Source organism: Dasypus novemcinctus, chromosome 3 (genome assembly GCF_030445035.2).
Source record: "Dasypus novemcinctus isolate mDasNov1 chromosome 3, mDasNov1.1.hap2, whole genome shotgun sequence".
Classification (NCBI taxonomy): Eukaryota; Metazoa; Chordata; class Mammalia; order Cingulata; family Dasypodidae; genus Dasypus; species Dasypus novemcinctus.
In genome coordinates, this window is record NC_080675.1 from 183,888,841 (window position 1) to 183,902,176 (window position 13,336).

The 13,336-nt window shown below is 66.4% G+C and overlaps 1 protein-coding gene across 1 annotated transcript in view; it reads right to left on the bottom strand.

Moving 5' to 3' along the window:
* Positions 1–782: 782 nt before the first annotated feature.
* KLF13 (KLF transcription factor 13) overlaps positions 783–13,336 on the bottom strand; it is a 38,063-nt gene continuing 25,509 nt past the window's right edge. Inside the window, exon 2 of the mRNA XM_058294823.2 lies at positions 783–5,275. Coding sequence (XP_058150806.1) covers positions 4,986–5,275 — 290 coding nt within the window. The 3' untranslated portion in view covers positions 783–4,985. The remainder of the gene's footprint in view (positions 5,276–13,336) is intronic.

Consider the following 13,336-nt stretch of genomic DNA (forward strand, 5'->3'; position numbering starts at 1 on the left):
TGCCCTTGACCTGGTCCCCCCTGCCCCCCCTCCTGTGGGTTTTGTCTCCTCTGCTGCAGACGTCCCTGCGGCTGGAAGGCCAAGGGCAGCGGGGGCGGGCAGCGTGCGGCCTCCCTGCTCCCCAGACCAGCCCGCAGCAGCCAGGCCACCCCTGTGTGCCAGGGCTCCTCGGAGCAGCACGGCCAGGGGAGGCCTGGGACGACTGACCCCACGTCCACCCAGGACACACACACCAGGGACGACCCAGCCAGGGTCTGAGCACACACCCGGGCGCCACAGCCTGGCCAAGTTGCCACGGGCGACGGTGATTTCCGTGGCTGGAAACCGGGTGTGCCTGACTCTGGGCAGAAGAGGGAGGGCAGCAGGTGTTTGGTCCAAGTGACTTTCCAGAACCTTCTAGGCTAATGAGGTCTGGGTCAGCCGTGGTGGGAGCAAGAGGGTGGGGGTGACACCACCAGAGAAGTAAGTTCAGTGGCGCTTACAGGAAACCTTAGAGGTGCTGGGCCCCAGAGCCCACCTTTCCCTCAGCGCTCAAGACGGTCTTGGGGGACTGGGCTTTGGTGGGCTTGGGGAAACAGGGGCGGGCCTGAGCTGAGCTGAAGCCCGGGTGGGTTTCTCCTGCAGAGAGCCCCTCCCTCCAGCACGAGTGTGCAAGGGCTTCTGGTGTTTTCTGCCCCTGGGCCAGTTCCAACTGCTTAGAGCTGGTCCATTCCCATCCCCATCCCCTCCCAGGACCCCTCCTAGGTGTGCCCTTCAGTAAAATTTTACTCTGCTGTGGCAAGTAAAATAATGAATCATAAATTTTATTTCAAAATGTAAACATCACTAAACATGCATACACGTTAAAACAATAAAATTTACAATTCCGTTAATCTTTTTCTTTTTGCATAGGACATCATTACAATATAGAATCTATGCCATACAAAATACATACAAAGTTTCATCCGAGCAGGTCACGCCAGCCCGAGCCGTACCCCTGGGCGCTCCAGTGTAGCGATCCCGGAGGATGGACCGTGGCCTTGGGGCGGGGGGCGGTGCTGGTTAGAATACAAAGCTGGGGGGGGGGGGGTGTGCGGGAACGACCGGGGGAGGTGGGCTGCGCGGAAACCATCTGGGACCCCTGGGTTTGCCTCTGGGTTTCGGCAAACGATTCCGGAGAAGCTGGCGGCAATGGCTTTGGACAGGGCAGGGGCTGCCCCGCGCCCGCGCTCTGGGCCCCGCACGGGATGCGCTCAGCTGCTCGGGCGTCGCACGCTGGAGGGGTGGGGGCCCTGCCCGTAGGGACGGACCCGCCCACGACCCCACCCCCGCCCCAGCAGGGCCCCTCCGGGCAGCCCCGGGAAGGGTGCCCGCTGCAGGTGCCGGGCCCCACGGAACGCACCGCCTGGAGGGCCAGGGGCGCCGCTTCTCCCCGCCGCCCCTTCTCGCGGGAAAGTGGTAATGCTTTAACGCTGGGGAGACGCAACGGGCACCGGCCAGGCCCGGAGCTGGGGTGGGGGCGCTCGGGTGGACACCAGGCCCCGCCCCCAAGCCCCGCCCACGGGCGGAAGGGGCAGTGGGCGGTCCCTGGGCTGGGGGTCGCGTTTAGCCCCCGGGGACCTCCAAGTTCTGGCAGAAAACTCCGGGATGTGCCTCGGGCAAACCCGCCCGGCCCTGGCTCGGTTGGGGACATGGCTCTTCCCGGGGCAAGCGAATGCAAACAAGGCCGGCCTGCCCCGCTGGACTGGAGTTTTGGGGAACAGGCCGCCAGGAGCCCCTGTGGAATTCGCAGGCGCCGGGGGTGGCCGCGAGGCACTGCAAGCCCCTCTAACCTTCCGGCCCTGTGACTAGTGGCTTTCTAAATGGGTTAAAAATATACGTGGGGGACACCTGTCAGAAGTAGAGAGAATTAGGTAGCCTTGAGAACACAGCCAAGCCAGGAGGGCGAGGGTGCCGCGCTCCTGCTCCGCCCTGCTCGGCTGGACCCTGGAGTCCGTGGAATGCTGTGACCTTGTGCGGCTCGTCCTAGCACCCGCTTCCCGCCGCAAGGAAGCCGGGCGCCCGGAGACCCTGATTCTGCCTTGGGCCTTGGCGTCGCCGGCCGGCAAGGTCCGGGTGGCCAGCGCCCCTGCTGTGCTGCCCTCCGAGGCTGGACGAGCTGCCGCGGGAGGGCACCCCCGGGCCACGCGCCCACCGCAGGCCCCGCGCCCCGGAGCACCCCAGGAGGACGGCAGGGCCTGCTCCTCTATGGCTGTAGGATTCGCAGGCGTTGGGGAACGGACGCCCGCTCCTGATACGGCTGGTGCAGGGAGAGGCCAGCTGGCCTCCATGCCGGCGGCCGGCGCGTCCAGGGCTCCTCCGGGTCTCTGCTCACCCAGGAGCCCTGCTGGAGAGCTCGGCCGCCTCGGCCTGCTGGGATCGAGGCCTGCACCAAACAGAAGTGAGTTTCCACAAGTATTTCGGGGGGGTCCTCCAGGGTCCTGCCCCCAGGAACCAGCACGGCCATAATCCATGAAAATGAGAGACCCTGGAACGAGGCCCACCTGGACAGGCTGCCTCAGGAAGGGTCCCCCCGGGCAGCTGCCTTGTTGGGGTGGGAGGCCCCCCGCCCTGGCGCACCTGAACCGAGCCTGAGGCTCCCGGCACTCTGCCCCTCATGGGGGGGCGCCTGCGCCCAGTGGGGCCCCCGTGTCCTGGTCCTGCCTGCCTGCAGGAGGGGCTGTGGCCTTCCACTAAGCGGGGGCCGCTTTGGGGAAGACCAGCCCCTGCCCAGCACGGCCAGCGCTGCATATTTCTGTTTTAAGGCAACGTAACCTTTCCATCCTGGAGAGACAGGCCTGGGACACCCAGGAGAAAAAGGAAGGTAAATGCTCTCTTTGGAAACAGCCCCGTCCCACCCCCCAAACAAACCAGCTCTTTCCATTTCGGGACCCAGCCCCTTCCCTCCCTCCCATGGGCTCCGAGGTCTCCTTCCAAGTCGCCGTGGGCAGGTTCCAAGGAGGCCCCGGCTCCCCTACCTAGGGGACCATCGGCCCCTCCCTGCCTTTGGGGTCTCACGGATGGGCGATCGCACCAAAGGGCTTTGGAATAAAATTCCTGAACCTGGAATGTGAATTCCTGAGACATGAAATGCATTCAGAGGGCAGCTTTCTCTGCCCCACCCCTGCGTGCCGCTCGCAGGAGCCGTGCACGACCTTGGCACCCCTGCTCTCTCTGCCAAGGTCCTCTCCTGGGCAAAACCCAGGCTGCCACCCGGCCAAGAGGCGGGGCGACGCGGGGCCTCCGCCCCAGCAGTGGGGTGCACGGTAGGACTCATGCCCGTCGTGCTGAAAGCCACCCACGCGCCAGCACCGTGTCCGCTGACCCACAGGGGGAGAAGCGGGAGCTCGGGGCCTCGCTATCGGCGGAGAAGCAGCTTCTGGGGGGCTCTGGGGCTGCTGGAAGGTGGCCTCGGGGGCTTCTCAGTGGCCAGTGCTGCCCTGGTGTGCAGGGGGCAGGCTGGAAGCAGCCGGCCACAGCCAAGGCACTCCGGGCCCTAAGGCCACCAAGGACCCTCCCGGCAGGCTGAGGAGAGGGCTGCAAAACACCCCACCTGGTCCCAGCCCCACCCCAGTCCCACTGCACACCCCATGTCCGGGGTTGCTGGAAGGCCCCTCCGCGGGCAGGGAGGTGGTGCGGGGAGCAGCGCTGACCGGCGGGTCTGGCTGTCCCCGGAGGGGGCACGCCGGGCGCGACAGGACTTGCCAGGCCCAGGGCCTGGAGCCCCCACCCAGCCCAGCGCCGGGAGGAACCGTCCCAGCTCTCCGCACTTCCTCTGACGACAAGAGCCTGGCGAAGGGGGACCCCGCGGCCTCCACGGGCATCGGGAGGTTCCGGGCACGAGCAGAAAGGGGAAGTTTGTTTAGTCCGCCCTCGGGACGCTGTGGGTCTGAGTTTTCCATCTGGTATTCCCCGACGAGGAAAGCGGAACGCCTGTTCTTGGAGCGCACGTCCCGTGACACCCGCTTCTGCGCTGCAGGAAAGCTACGTCTCCACGCTGCTGCCTCCTGCCACAGCGCAGTATCCGAGGGGCAGGCACGCTCACACACACCCGCACGCAGCCTCCGAGCGCGTGGTCGGCGACCTCGGAAAGTCCAGACAAAGGTGCCCGACAGCAGGGCCACCGGCGCCGCGAACGGGCGGTGACCACGCTTCCTGACGCGGTCGGGTGGCGGCCGCGCTGTCCAGTGAGGCGGTGGAGGGTGGACGGGCCCCCTGCCTCCCACAGGGCAGGCCGTCCCGGTGCGGGAGCAGCGCTGCCTCCACGCACGGCTGGCCGGGGTACGCTGCCCCTGGCGGGCGCGTGCACGCTGGACTCACACCTGTGCTCCCGGGTGCTGGGCGGCCGCAGCGATGGCCCAGCGGGGGCAGGTGGCTGGAGGGGACAAGCAGGCACGGGCTTCGCCAAGGGAGCTCCTCGGCCCACCCAGGCTTAACGCACGTGCCTGCGGCGGCCCGTCCCTCCCAGTGTCCGCGTGCTGGGCCTGCGGGGGGGGTCTGGAGGCCGGGCACTGGGGGGGCACAGTGAGGGAGCAGCAGGACTCGGCACAGAGGCCACGGCCAGCTGCCCACAGCCTGACCACCCGCACAGGGCGCACACGGCCCCGGCCTGTTGCTCTGTCCCCAGCATGTCCGCGGGCCTGCCGGGAAGCTCAGAGTGCAAACCTATGTACAGGCAAGGCGGCGGGAAAGGGTGTCGCCACTGACCTCGCGGACATGTCCATCCCTGAGAACGGGGGAAGGGGCATCGACAGCGGAATCTCAACTTCAACTTGGGGCGGTATCTCTTGTGCAATGGGGGAGGTGTTTCTAGGATTTTTTTTTTTTTAACACAAATTTACTTGAACACCTGAGGCGAAGGAAAACTGTTTTTTCTGTAGACGCGGCAGGACTCCTCTCTCCTCCGGAACGCCGGCCAGGGCCGGGGCAGGGCGCGGCGGGCGCGCGGGCAGCGCCGGGCGCCGGCCTCAGGGCGAGCTGGCGGGGCTGACCGGGGGGCTGCTGGCGTCCGAGCGGCTGTAGTCGCTGACCGAGCCGGGCCGCGAGCCCCCGCCGCGCCGCTGCAGCATGCCCGGGTGGAAGTTGGCGTGGCGGCGCGCGTGCTTGGTCAGGTGGTCGCTGCGCATGAAGCGCTTCTCGCAGATGGGGCAGCGGAACTTCTTCTCGCCCGTGTGCGTGCGGAAGTGGCGCGCCAGCTCGTCGGAGCGCGCGAACTTCTTGCTGCAGTCCTGCCAGCTGCAGGCGAAGGGCCGCTCACCTGCGGGGACAGGGCGTCAGCCTGCGCGCCCCGCGCCCCGCGCCCCGCAGCCCCGCGCCCCGCGCCCCCCGCCCCGCGCCCCGCGCCCCCCGCCCCGCGCCCCACAGCCCCGCGCCCCGCGCCCCGCAGCCCCGCGCCCCCCGCCCCGCGCCCCGCAGCCCCGCGCCCCGCAGCCCCACGCCGCCCGCCCCGCGCCCCGCAGCCCCGCAGCCCCGCGCCCCGCGCCCCGCAGCCCCACGCCGCCCGCCCCGCGCCCCGCAGCCCCGCGCCCCCCGCCCCCAGCCGCAGCCCCGCCCCTCGCCCCGCCCCCAGCCCACCGCCCCGCCCCCAGCCCACCGCCCCGCCCCGCGGCCTCGCTCCGCCCCCAGCCCGGCGCCCCACCCCTCACCCCGCACCCCACCCCGCGGGGTCCCCACTCCAGCCAGCCGCACGCCCCTCACCCCACCCGGGGCCGCTCTAGAGAAACCGACAGGGCAGAGGGGAGGGTCCCCGGAGAGGTGAGGAGACACAGTCCACAGCCCTGGGAGGAGGGGTCCTGAGGCACCCGGCAGCCCGAGCCCCAAGCAGTGGACGTCCTAAGCGTGTGCCCGACACCCCCGTGCTGACCCACCAGCCGTGGAGGGAGCACAGCTGCCGAGAAGAGGGGCCTAGGCCCCGGCCGACCGCACTTCAAGGGAGCCCTCACCCCACAGGGGCCCCACTCGAAGCCCGGCACCCTGCAGAGCCCGGGCCAAAGGCTGGGGGAGAACGGGCCCGCGGAGAAGGCCCCACCGTCCTCGCGCGTGGCTTCCCGAGGGGCCATTTCAGGCCTTCTAAGCCCACGCCCAAGACGGCCAGCCCACCCAGGCTCCTCCCCCGCAGGGGTCCAGCGCAGCCGGCCAGCTGGGCAGCCTCCAGCACCGGACGGACGAGGGGCTGCGCAGAGCGCCCTGCCCGGAGTGGGGTGGGGGCAGGCAGTGAAGGACACCCACCCACCCCTCGCTCAGAATCGACAGGCCAGGGTCCACCCCCCGAACGCTGAACCCCTCTCCATCACCTGCTCGGGAAGACCCAATGGGGGAAGGGCTGGCACCCCAAAACACAATCCTTCCAGCACTGGGGACCCCTGCCTCACAGCAGCTGCCCTGCCTGCCCCTGGCCCTCAAGCCGACTGCCAGTCCTTGAGGGTGGGGGCTGACCCAGCAGGGCACCCACAAGCACCAAACACAAGTCCACCAGCCACCAAGACAGACAGCAGGCCGGCCAGACAGCCAGGACACAGCAGGAGGGAAGCCCGGCTGGCCGAGCAACCAAGGAGCCGACTCCAGGGGAGAAAGTCAAGCCAGGAAACAGATGAGAAAGTGAACACAACACTTCTAATTAGCATCTAGGAGGAACTGGGGGCTCAACTCACGGCATGAAGCAAACAGGATACCATAAAAAGGAAGTTCAGAGAACAAAAAAGGAGGGTTCAAAAACTGAAAATATAGTTGCACAAACAGAAACCTTATAGGAAAGTTGCAAAAAAGTTCCCCAGAAAAAGAGGGAAAAAAAAAAAGACCCAGTTCTACAACATTTTGAAGGTCACAGTGTTCCGTCTCCCAGGAACGCCAACACTGTATTTACTCTTCAGGATGCGCGTGTATTTACTCTTATTGATTCTGTGTTTTGGGGTGGGGGTGGGGGAGATGTGAAATCAGGGAGCCCCAGTTCCAGACAGTTCCGGACAGCACGTGCCCCAGGGAACCAAGCCAGGGTCAGCACCCAGCCAGGAGGAGGTGCCTGGGGGTGGCGACCCAAATTCAAGACTGGCCTTGGAGTGGGCCTCGGCCCTTGCTGGGGGCGTTATCCTCTGCAGGGCCTCCTTGCTTGGGCCCTGGGAGGCACTGAGGTGACGCGGGTCCAGCACCCGTTAGAGGGGATGGGGTGGGCGGGCAGGAAGGTAGAGGGGCGGCTCAGGACCCCCTGCTCCAGTCTCTGTCAGCCCTTCCCAGGAGGGGACCCCCTAGTCAAAGGTCCACAGACAGGCAGAGACAACGGTTTTGACTCAGGCTGGCAAGAAGAGCAGTGGGGGCCCAGCGGGATGGCCTCTGGGGGGGGGGGGGGACAAGGAGAATAAGTGGGGGCAAGGCTGTGGGGCCGGGGAGGGGCTGTGCCCCGGGGAACACCCCTCAACGCCCAGCGAGGGCCCCGCGGAGCTCTGTAGCATGTGTCAGGTTGAAAACCACAGCTGGAAAATTTGAGCAGCACACATCCCAGGAGCTGGAGGGGTGATGCCACAGCAGGCAGTGGAGCCTCTGGAACATTCCATGCACTCTTCCGGGAAGAGGAAAGGCCAATGATGCATTTACTGGGAAACGGCTCTGACCTTGTGGCCCGGCGGGCAGCAGCAGGGCACGTGCCTACCTCCCACTCCACGGCGGGGGGACGCCCAGGACGCATCACCTGAGTGCCCGCCCCGCCTCCTGGGCCAGGACAGTGGCAGTGCGTGGGGTGGGCTCTCTGGACAGCTCAGAGCACCCAGACCCCAGCCCCTGCTCCCGCAGCACCTGCTGCCCGCACCAGGGCCAGGCCCAGGCCCACCCCGAGGCCAGGCGCCCCCTCCCGGCTTCCTGAAGTGGAGGGCCCAGGCCAGGGCTGGGCAGTGTGGGGACTGGGCGTGTGTGGCAAGGGGGACAGGCTTGAGCAGGGCCAGGACAGCCTGCTGGGAGGCCAGGAAAATGGGGCCAAGGCCAGGCTTTGGGGGTGCTGGGCACACAGGGGAGAGGGGCTGAGAGACGAGGGGACCAGGAACCAGGGGGCTGTACCGTGCAGGAGGCGGGGGCCCAGGCAGGCGGGACGTCCACATGTGTGAGACTGGGGGTCGTGGGGGCTGGGGGCAGGGAGGGGGGCGCAGGCAGGGAAGGGGGGGCAGGGGAGCGGGAGGGGGGCAGGGGAGCGGGAGGGGGCAGGGGAGGGGGGGCGTGGGCAGGGAACTGGGGGGGGCAGGGGAGCGGGAGGGGGGGAAGGGGAGCCCGGGGCGGGTTGCGTAACGCGCCCCGGGCCCCGGCGGGCGCAGGGCGGTTGCCCCATCCGACGGGAACCCGGTGTCCCCGCTCTTGCCCAAGCCGCCGGCAGGAGGAGCTCTCCCCACGCCGCCCTGCCAATGGGGGGCTCCCGCGTGCCCGGCTCCCCCAGACCCTGGGAAGCCCCGCCCTCCTGTCCAAAGGGCGCTCCCCGCTCCCTCCTGGAGCCGCCCTTGGCCAAAATGCTGGCAGGGGTGGGGCCGGAGGGGGGGTCCGCGGCCTCCCTCCTCCCCCGCCAGCCAGGGTCTGCCCTGCCCTCAGTCGGTGCTGCGGCCCCACCCGCGGGGTCCCCGGGGGCGCTGGGCAGGAGGGAAGCAGCCGCAGGGCGGGGGGTGTGTGTGCAGGGAGGCCCGGGAGAGGACGACAGCTGACTGGTCACCCTAACACGGAGACCTGGACCCCAGGATCAGACCTCCAGGCAGAAGGAATCCATGGGGAGGGGGGGTGCTAGCCAGCGGGTCAAAGATCCCGGGGGAAAGCGCCTCTCTAGGGCTCGCGGGTCTCCCGTGCCAGCTCTCGGCTCTGCAGCCTCCGAGTTCCTGGGTCCAGGGAGGCCTGCTCGGCCCCCCGCCCTCACCCCCTACCCCCACCAGTTCCCAGGTGCTGTGACTGAGGGTTAAGAAGTCACAAACAACTGACTGCTAAGTCATTACGCGGAGGCCCTTTTACTTCCAGGAAATTAGAGAGTAGCCAAAGGTTACCACTCGCAATTACTGAGGCTGGATTTCCAGCTAAAAGCTGCCACTGTGACCATTAGCCGAGGCGCGGACCTCTGTACCTGAGTGTTTCTCTTGACAGGGAGACCCCTCCACCCCGCTGCTGAGCACCCCGTGAGAAGCCTTGGCCTTGGCCTTGGCTTTGGTCTCCCCCTCCCCCAGGCGCCTGGATCCCACCGGGGGCCGGCACCCCCCCCCCCCATCCCGTTCAGCCCATTTGTCAACGAGGGAACCTGGGCCAGCTCCTCCGGTTACTCATTAGCCTCCTGTTACCAAACAGCAAGACGAGGCAGCTCCGGCGTGGCGAGGCCACCTCCTTGCCCGCGCCAGCAGAGCCGTGCTCTCCTTGAGACCCGGTGTTGCAGGTGCTGGAAGGAGACCCCCCGCGTCTGCCCGGCTCAGCGGCAGGCCCGCCCTGCCATGGGAAGGGGACTCTCCCAATTCCTCCCACGCCACCTGGCTCTCTTCTGTTCACTCGGAATGCCCGGCTTACCACCCACTCGGAGGGGCACACGGGCACCATCTCCCCCACTTCATGATGGAAACCCACAAGGCGAGGGAAGAGAACCTGCCAATCAACTGGCTGGGGCAGGGCCAGCGGAGCCCTCTCCCCACCACCTCCTCCAGGCCTCCCGGCTGCAGGGGTTCCCTTCAACCTGGTCCTCAAGGTTACCCCAACACAGTAATTGTTCCTACGACACCCTCGTTACCACCAAGGGGCCAAAGGATCCCCGTCTGTGTGATGCTGTGAGTGAACCCGCGGCACTCCGCTGCAGCGAGAGCCCTGGGCTCCGTGGTCAAAGCCAACACCAGGCAGCGATCGTGCTTCCCAGCTGTCCCTCCCCACCCCTCCCCGAGAGCCGAGAGGAGGGCACGCCTGCACATGCCAGGCTGGCAGGAGCGAGAGGAGGGCACGCCTGCACATGCCAGGCTGGCAGGAGCCAAGAGGAGGGCACGCCTGCACATGCCAGGCTGGCAGGAGCCAAGAGGAGGGCACGCCTGCACATGCCAGGCTGGCAGGAGCCGAGAGGAGGGCGCACACCTGCACATGCCAGGCTGGCAGGAGCGAGAGGAGGGCGCACACCTGCACATGCCAGGCTGGCAGGAGCCGAGAGGAGGGCACGCCTGCACATGCCAGGCTGGCAGGAGCCGAGAGGAGGGCACGCCTGCACATGCCAGGCTGGCAGGAGCCGAGAGGAGGGCGCATGCTGGCACATGCCAGGCTGGCAGGAGCCGAGAGGAGGGCGCATGCTGGCACATGCCAGGCTGGCAGGAGCCGAGAGGAGGGCGCGCCTGCACATGCCAGGCTGGCAGGAGCCGAGAGGAGGGCGCACCTGCACATGCCAGGCTGGCAGGAGCGAGAGGAGGGCGCACCTGCACATGCCAGGCTGGCAGGAGCGAGAGGAAGGCACGCCTGCACATGCCAGGCTGGCAGGAGCGAGAGGAGGGCGCGCCTGCACATGCCAGGCTGGCAGGAGCTGAGAGGAGGGTGCGCCTGCACATGCCAGGCTGGCAGGAGCTGAGAGGAGGGCGCATGCCGGCACATGCCAGGCTGGCAGGAGCCGAGAGAAAGGCACAGGCCTGCACATGCCAGGCTGGCAGGAGCCGAAAGGAGGGCGCAGGCCTGCACATGCCAGGCTGGCAGGAGCTGAGAGGAGGGCGCATGCCGGCACATGCCAGGCTGGCAGGAGCCGAGAGGAGGGCGCATGCCGGCACATGCCAGGCTGGCAGGAGCCGAGAGGAGGGCGCATGCCGGCACATGCCAGGCTGGCAGGAGCCGAGAGGAGGGCGCATGCCGGCACATGCCAGGCTGGCAGGAGCCGAGAGGAGGGCGCGCCTGCACATGCCAGGCTGGCAGGAGCTGAGAGGAGGGCGCGTGCCGGCACATGCCGGGAGCTGAGAGCCCACATGTGCCTGCACAAGCCAGGAACTGAAAGGGAGATGCATGCCTACACGTGCCAGAGCTAGCAGGGCTGAGAGGAGGGTGCAGCCTCAAAGCTCAGCATGCTTCTAGAATGAACTTCAAATATAGGTGCTTTTGTTTTTGTTTTGATTTTTTTGGAGTGCTGGACTTCAAGATATTAACAGTCAGACACATGAACGGAGAGACTCCCGATGGGACAGAAGAGAAATTCCAGAGGTAGACCCAAAGACAATGGGAAATACGTATGGGACACGGGTAACCTCTCCACCCCTGGCAGGGAGATGGGCTTGGGGCGGGGGGTGTTCAGGAAACGGGGTTGGGATGACAAAGCAGCATCCAGACAGGAAGTGGGTCCATACCTCACAGCACACGTCAGGACGAAGGCTGAATGGGTGGAAAATTTAAACGTAAAAACAAACCTCAGACCTCCTAGGAGAAACTTCTCTGTCATGGTGAGACAGACATCCTTTCTAAGAATCAAAGTCCAGAAGCCACCAGAGAAAGGGTTGCTACATTTGACTGTGTAAACTTAAGTACTTCTACGTTCAGAAGCCACTGAAACAAAGGTAGAAGATAAATGGCAAACTGAAAAGAATATGTGCAGGTCAAGGCACAAAGGGCCAATCTCCCACAAAGAGCTTGTGGACATTAAAGGGGAAAAACAAACCCCTAATAGAAAAAGTGGGCACGCATGCGCACACACACACAAGAAAGAAAATGGCTCTCAAACACCTGAACAGCTATGCGCCGCACTTGTCTTGAGACACTGGTAAATTAAAACCCAGATGAAATATTACTTTCTACCCACCAGATCGGTGGTGCTGGGGGCAACAGGCACACTCACACCTGGCCATGGGAAGACAAGTTGCTACAATGCTACGGGGGTGCTTTGGCAATGCCAGTCTGCAAATACCCTTGACCTGCCGTGGGACTCATGGAATCCGTCCTGCACACCGACAAAGGGGCGTATGCACCTGCCTGGTTGATGCAGAAGCCTGGAGAGACAGCGCGTGCTCGTCTTCGGGGAGCCACTGAGCAACGGGCAGCACCCGAAGAACAGAACGCTACGGAAAAACACTAGAAGCAGCTCCTCGGAACAGACGTGGAGGATCTCCAAGCTCTACTATTGAGCAGAGAAGGCGCGCTTCAGAACGGAAGGCAAAAGGCAGGAGCACAGGGAGTGGGGGCGCCTGAGAAACCAGGGACACCGGGACATCCCCTGGGGAGGGGACCCGGGAGAGGGAGAAAGACTCAGCTCTCAGCTGGGGAGACACACACACACCACCTTCTCAAAACCTTAAAGACAAGTGCTCGGCGATCACAACCGCCAGCCACGCAAGGCGCTCATTTTAGAAGAGGCCACGAGGCCCCGCGCCCGCTCCGTGGCAGACCCCCGCCCCCAGCACGTCTCCTAAAAACGACAGGCAGCTTCTCCCCGGGAGGGGACGTGGGGGGTGGGGGCTGCTGCTTGGAGACAGAGGCTCACAGAGAGCAGCGACGGCCAGTCCCCTCTAGGACGGCAGCTCACGGTCAGGTGCCACCTCAGAATGTCCGCTGCAGCACGTCCTGGCCAATGCGACCCACCTGGCCACCGGCAACAGCCAGACTTAAAAGGCGGCAGAGGCAGGATGCAGTCATAGATGGCGGAGCCCAGGCCAGCAGCCTGAGAGCCCGTCCTGGCCACAAGGCTCAGCTGTGCGCCCCCCAACCCCTGTCCAGACCTGGAATGAGGGGGGCTGAGCGGGGGCTGAGGGGGGCTGGAGGGGGCTGAGGGGGGCTAGGCGGGGGCTGAGGGGGGCTGGAGGGCCTGAGGGGGGCTGGAGGGGGCTGATGAGGGGCTGAGGGGGGCTGGAGGGGGCCTTACCCTCTGTCAGGACACAGGCACACGCCAGGAGGGTGGGTTCCCCACACACACACACCCCCCAGGGCCACCGGTGAGGTGGGAACGAGGGGCTGCCTTGGAAGGGAAGAGCCGGCTGGGGTGGGAAGGGGCACCAGCGGGCCCCAGCCGCTGGGAAGTCTGGAGGCCGCTGGGAAGTCTGGAGCCCGTGTGGGCCCCCACCCCAAACAAAAGGACAATCTTCACGGGCCAGGGCCCCTGGGGGCGCGGCGTGAGCCCGAGGAGGGCACAGCACGCTGCTGCAGCTACCCCCAGCGCCCCAGGCTCTCTGGGCCACGAGGCCTGCCCCTGCAGGGGCCCCCACTTCCTCCCCCGCCCACCTGCCAGCCTTGGGGCGGGGGGCTGTGCCAGCCGTGCCCAGGGACCACCACCACAGCGCGCACGCCTGCGGCACGCGGCCATCCAGGGGAGCGCGTCCTGGGGGGGCCTGGCCCCGCACAAGGCAGGCGGCCTCACCCAGGCCACTGGCGGGTGCAG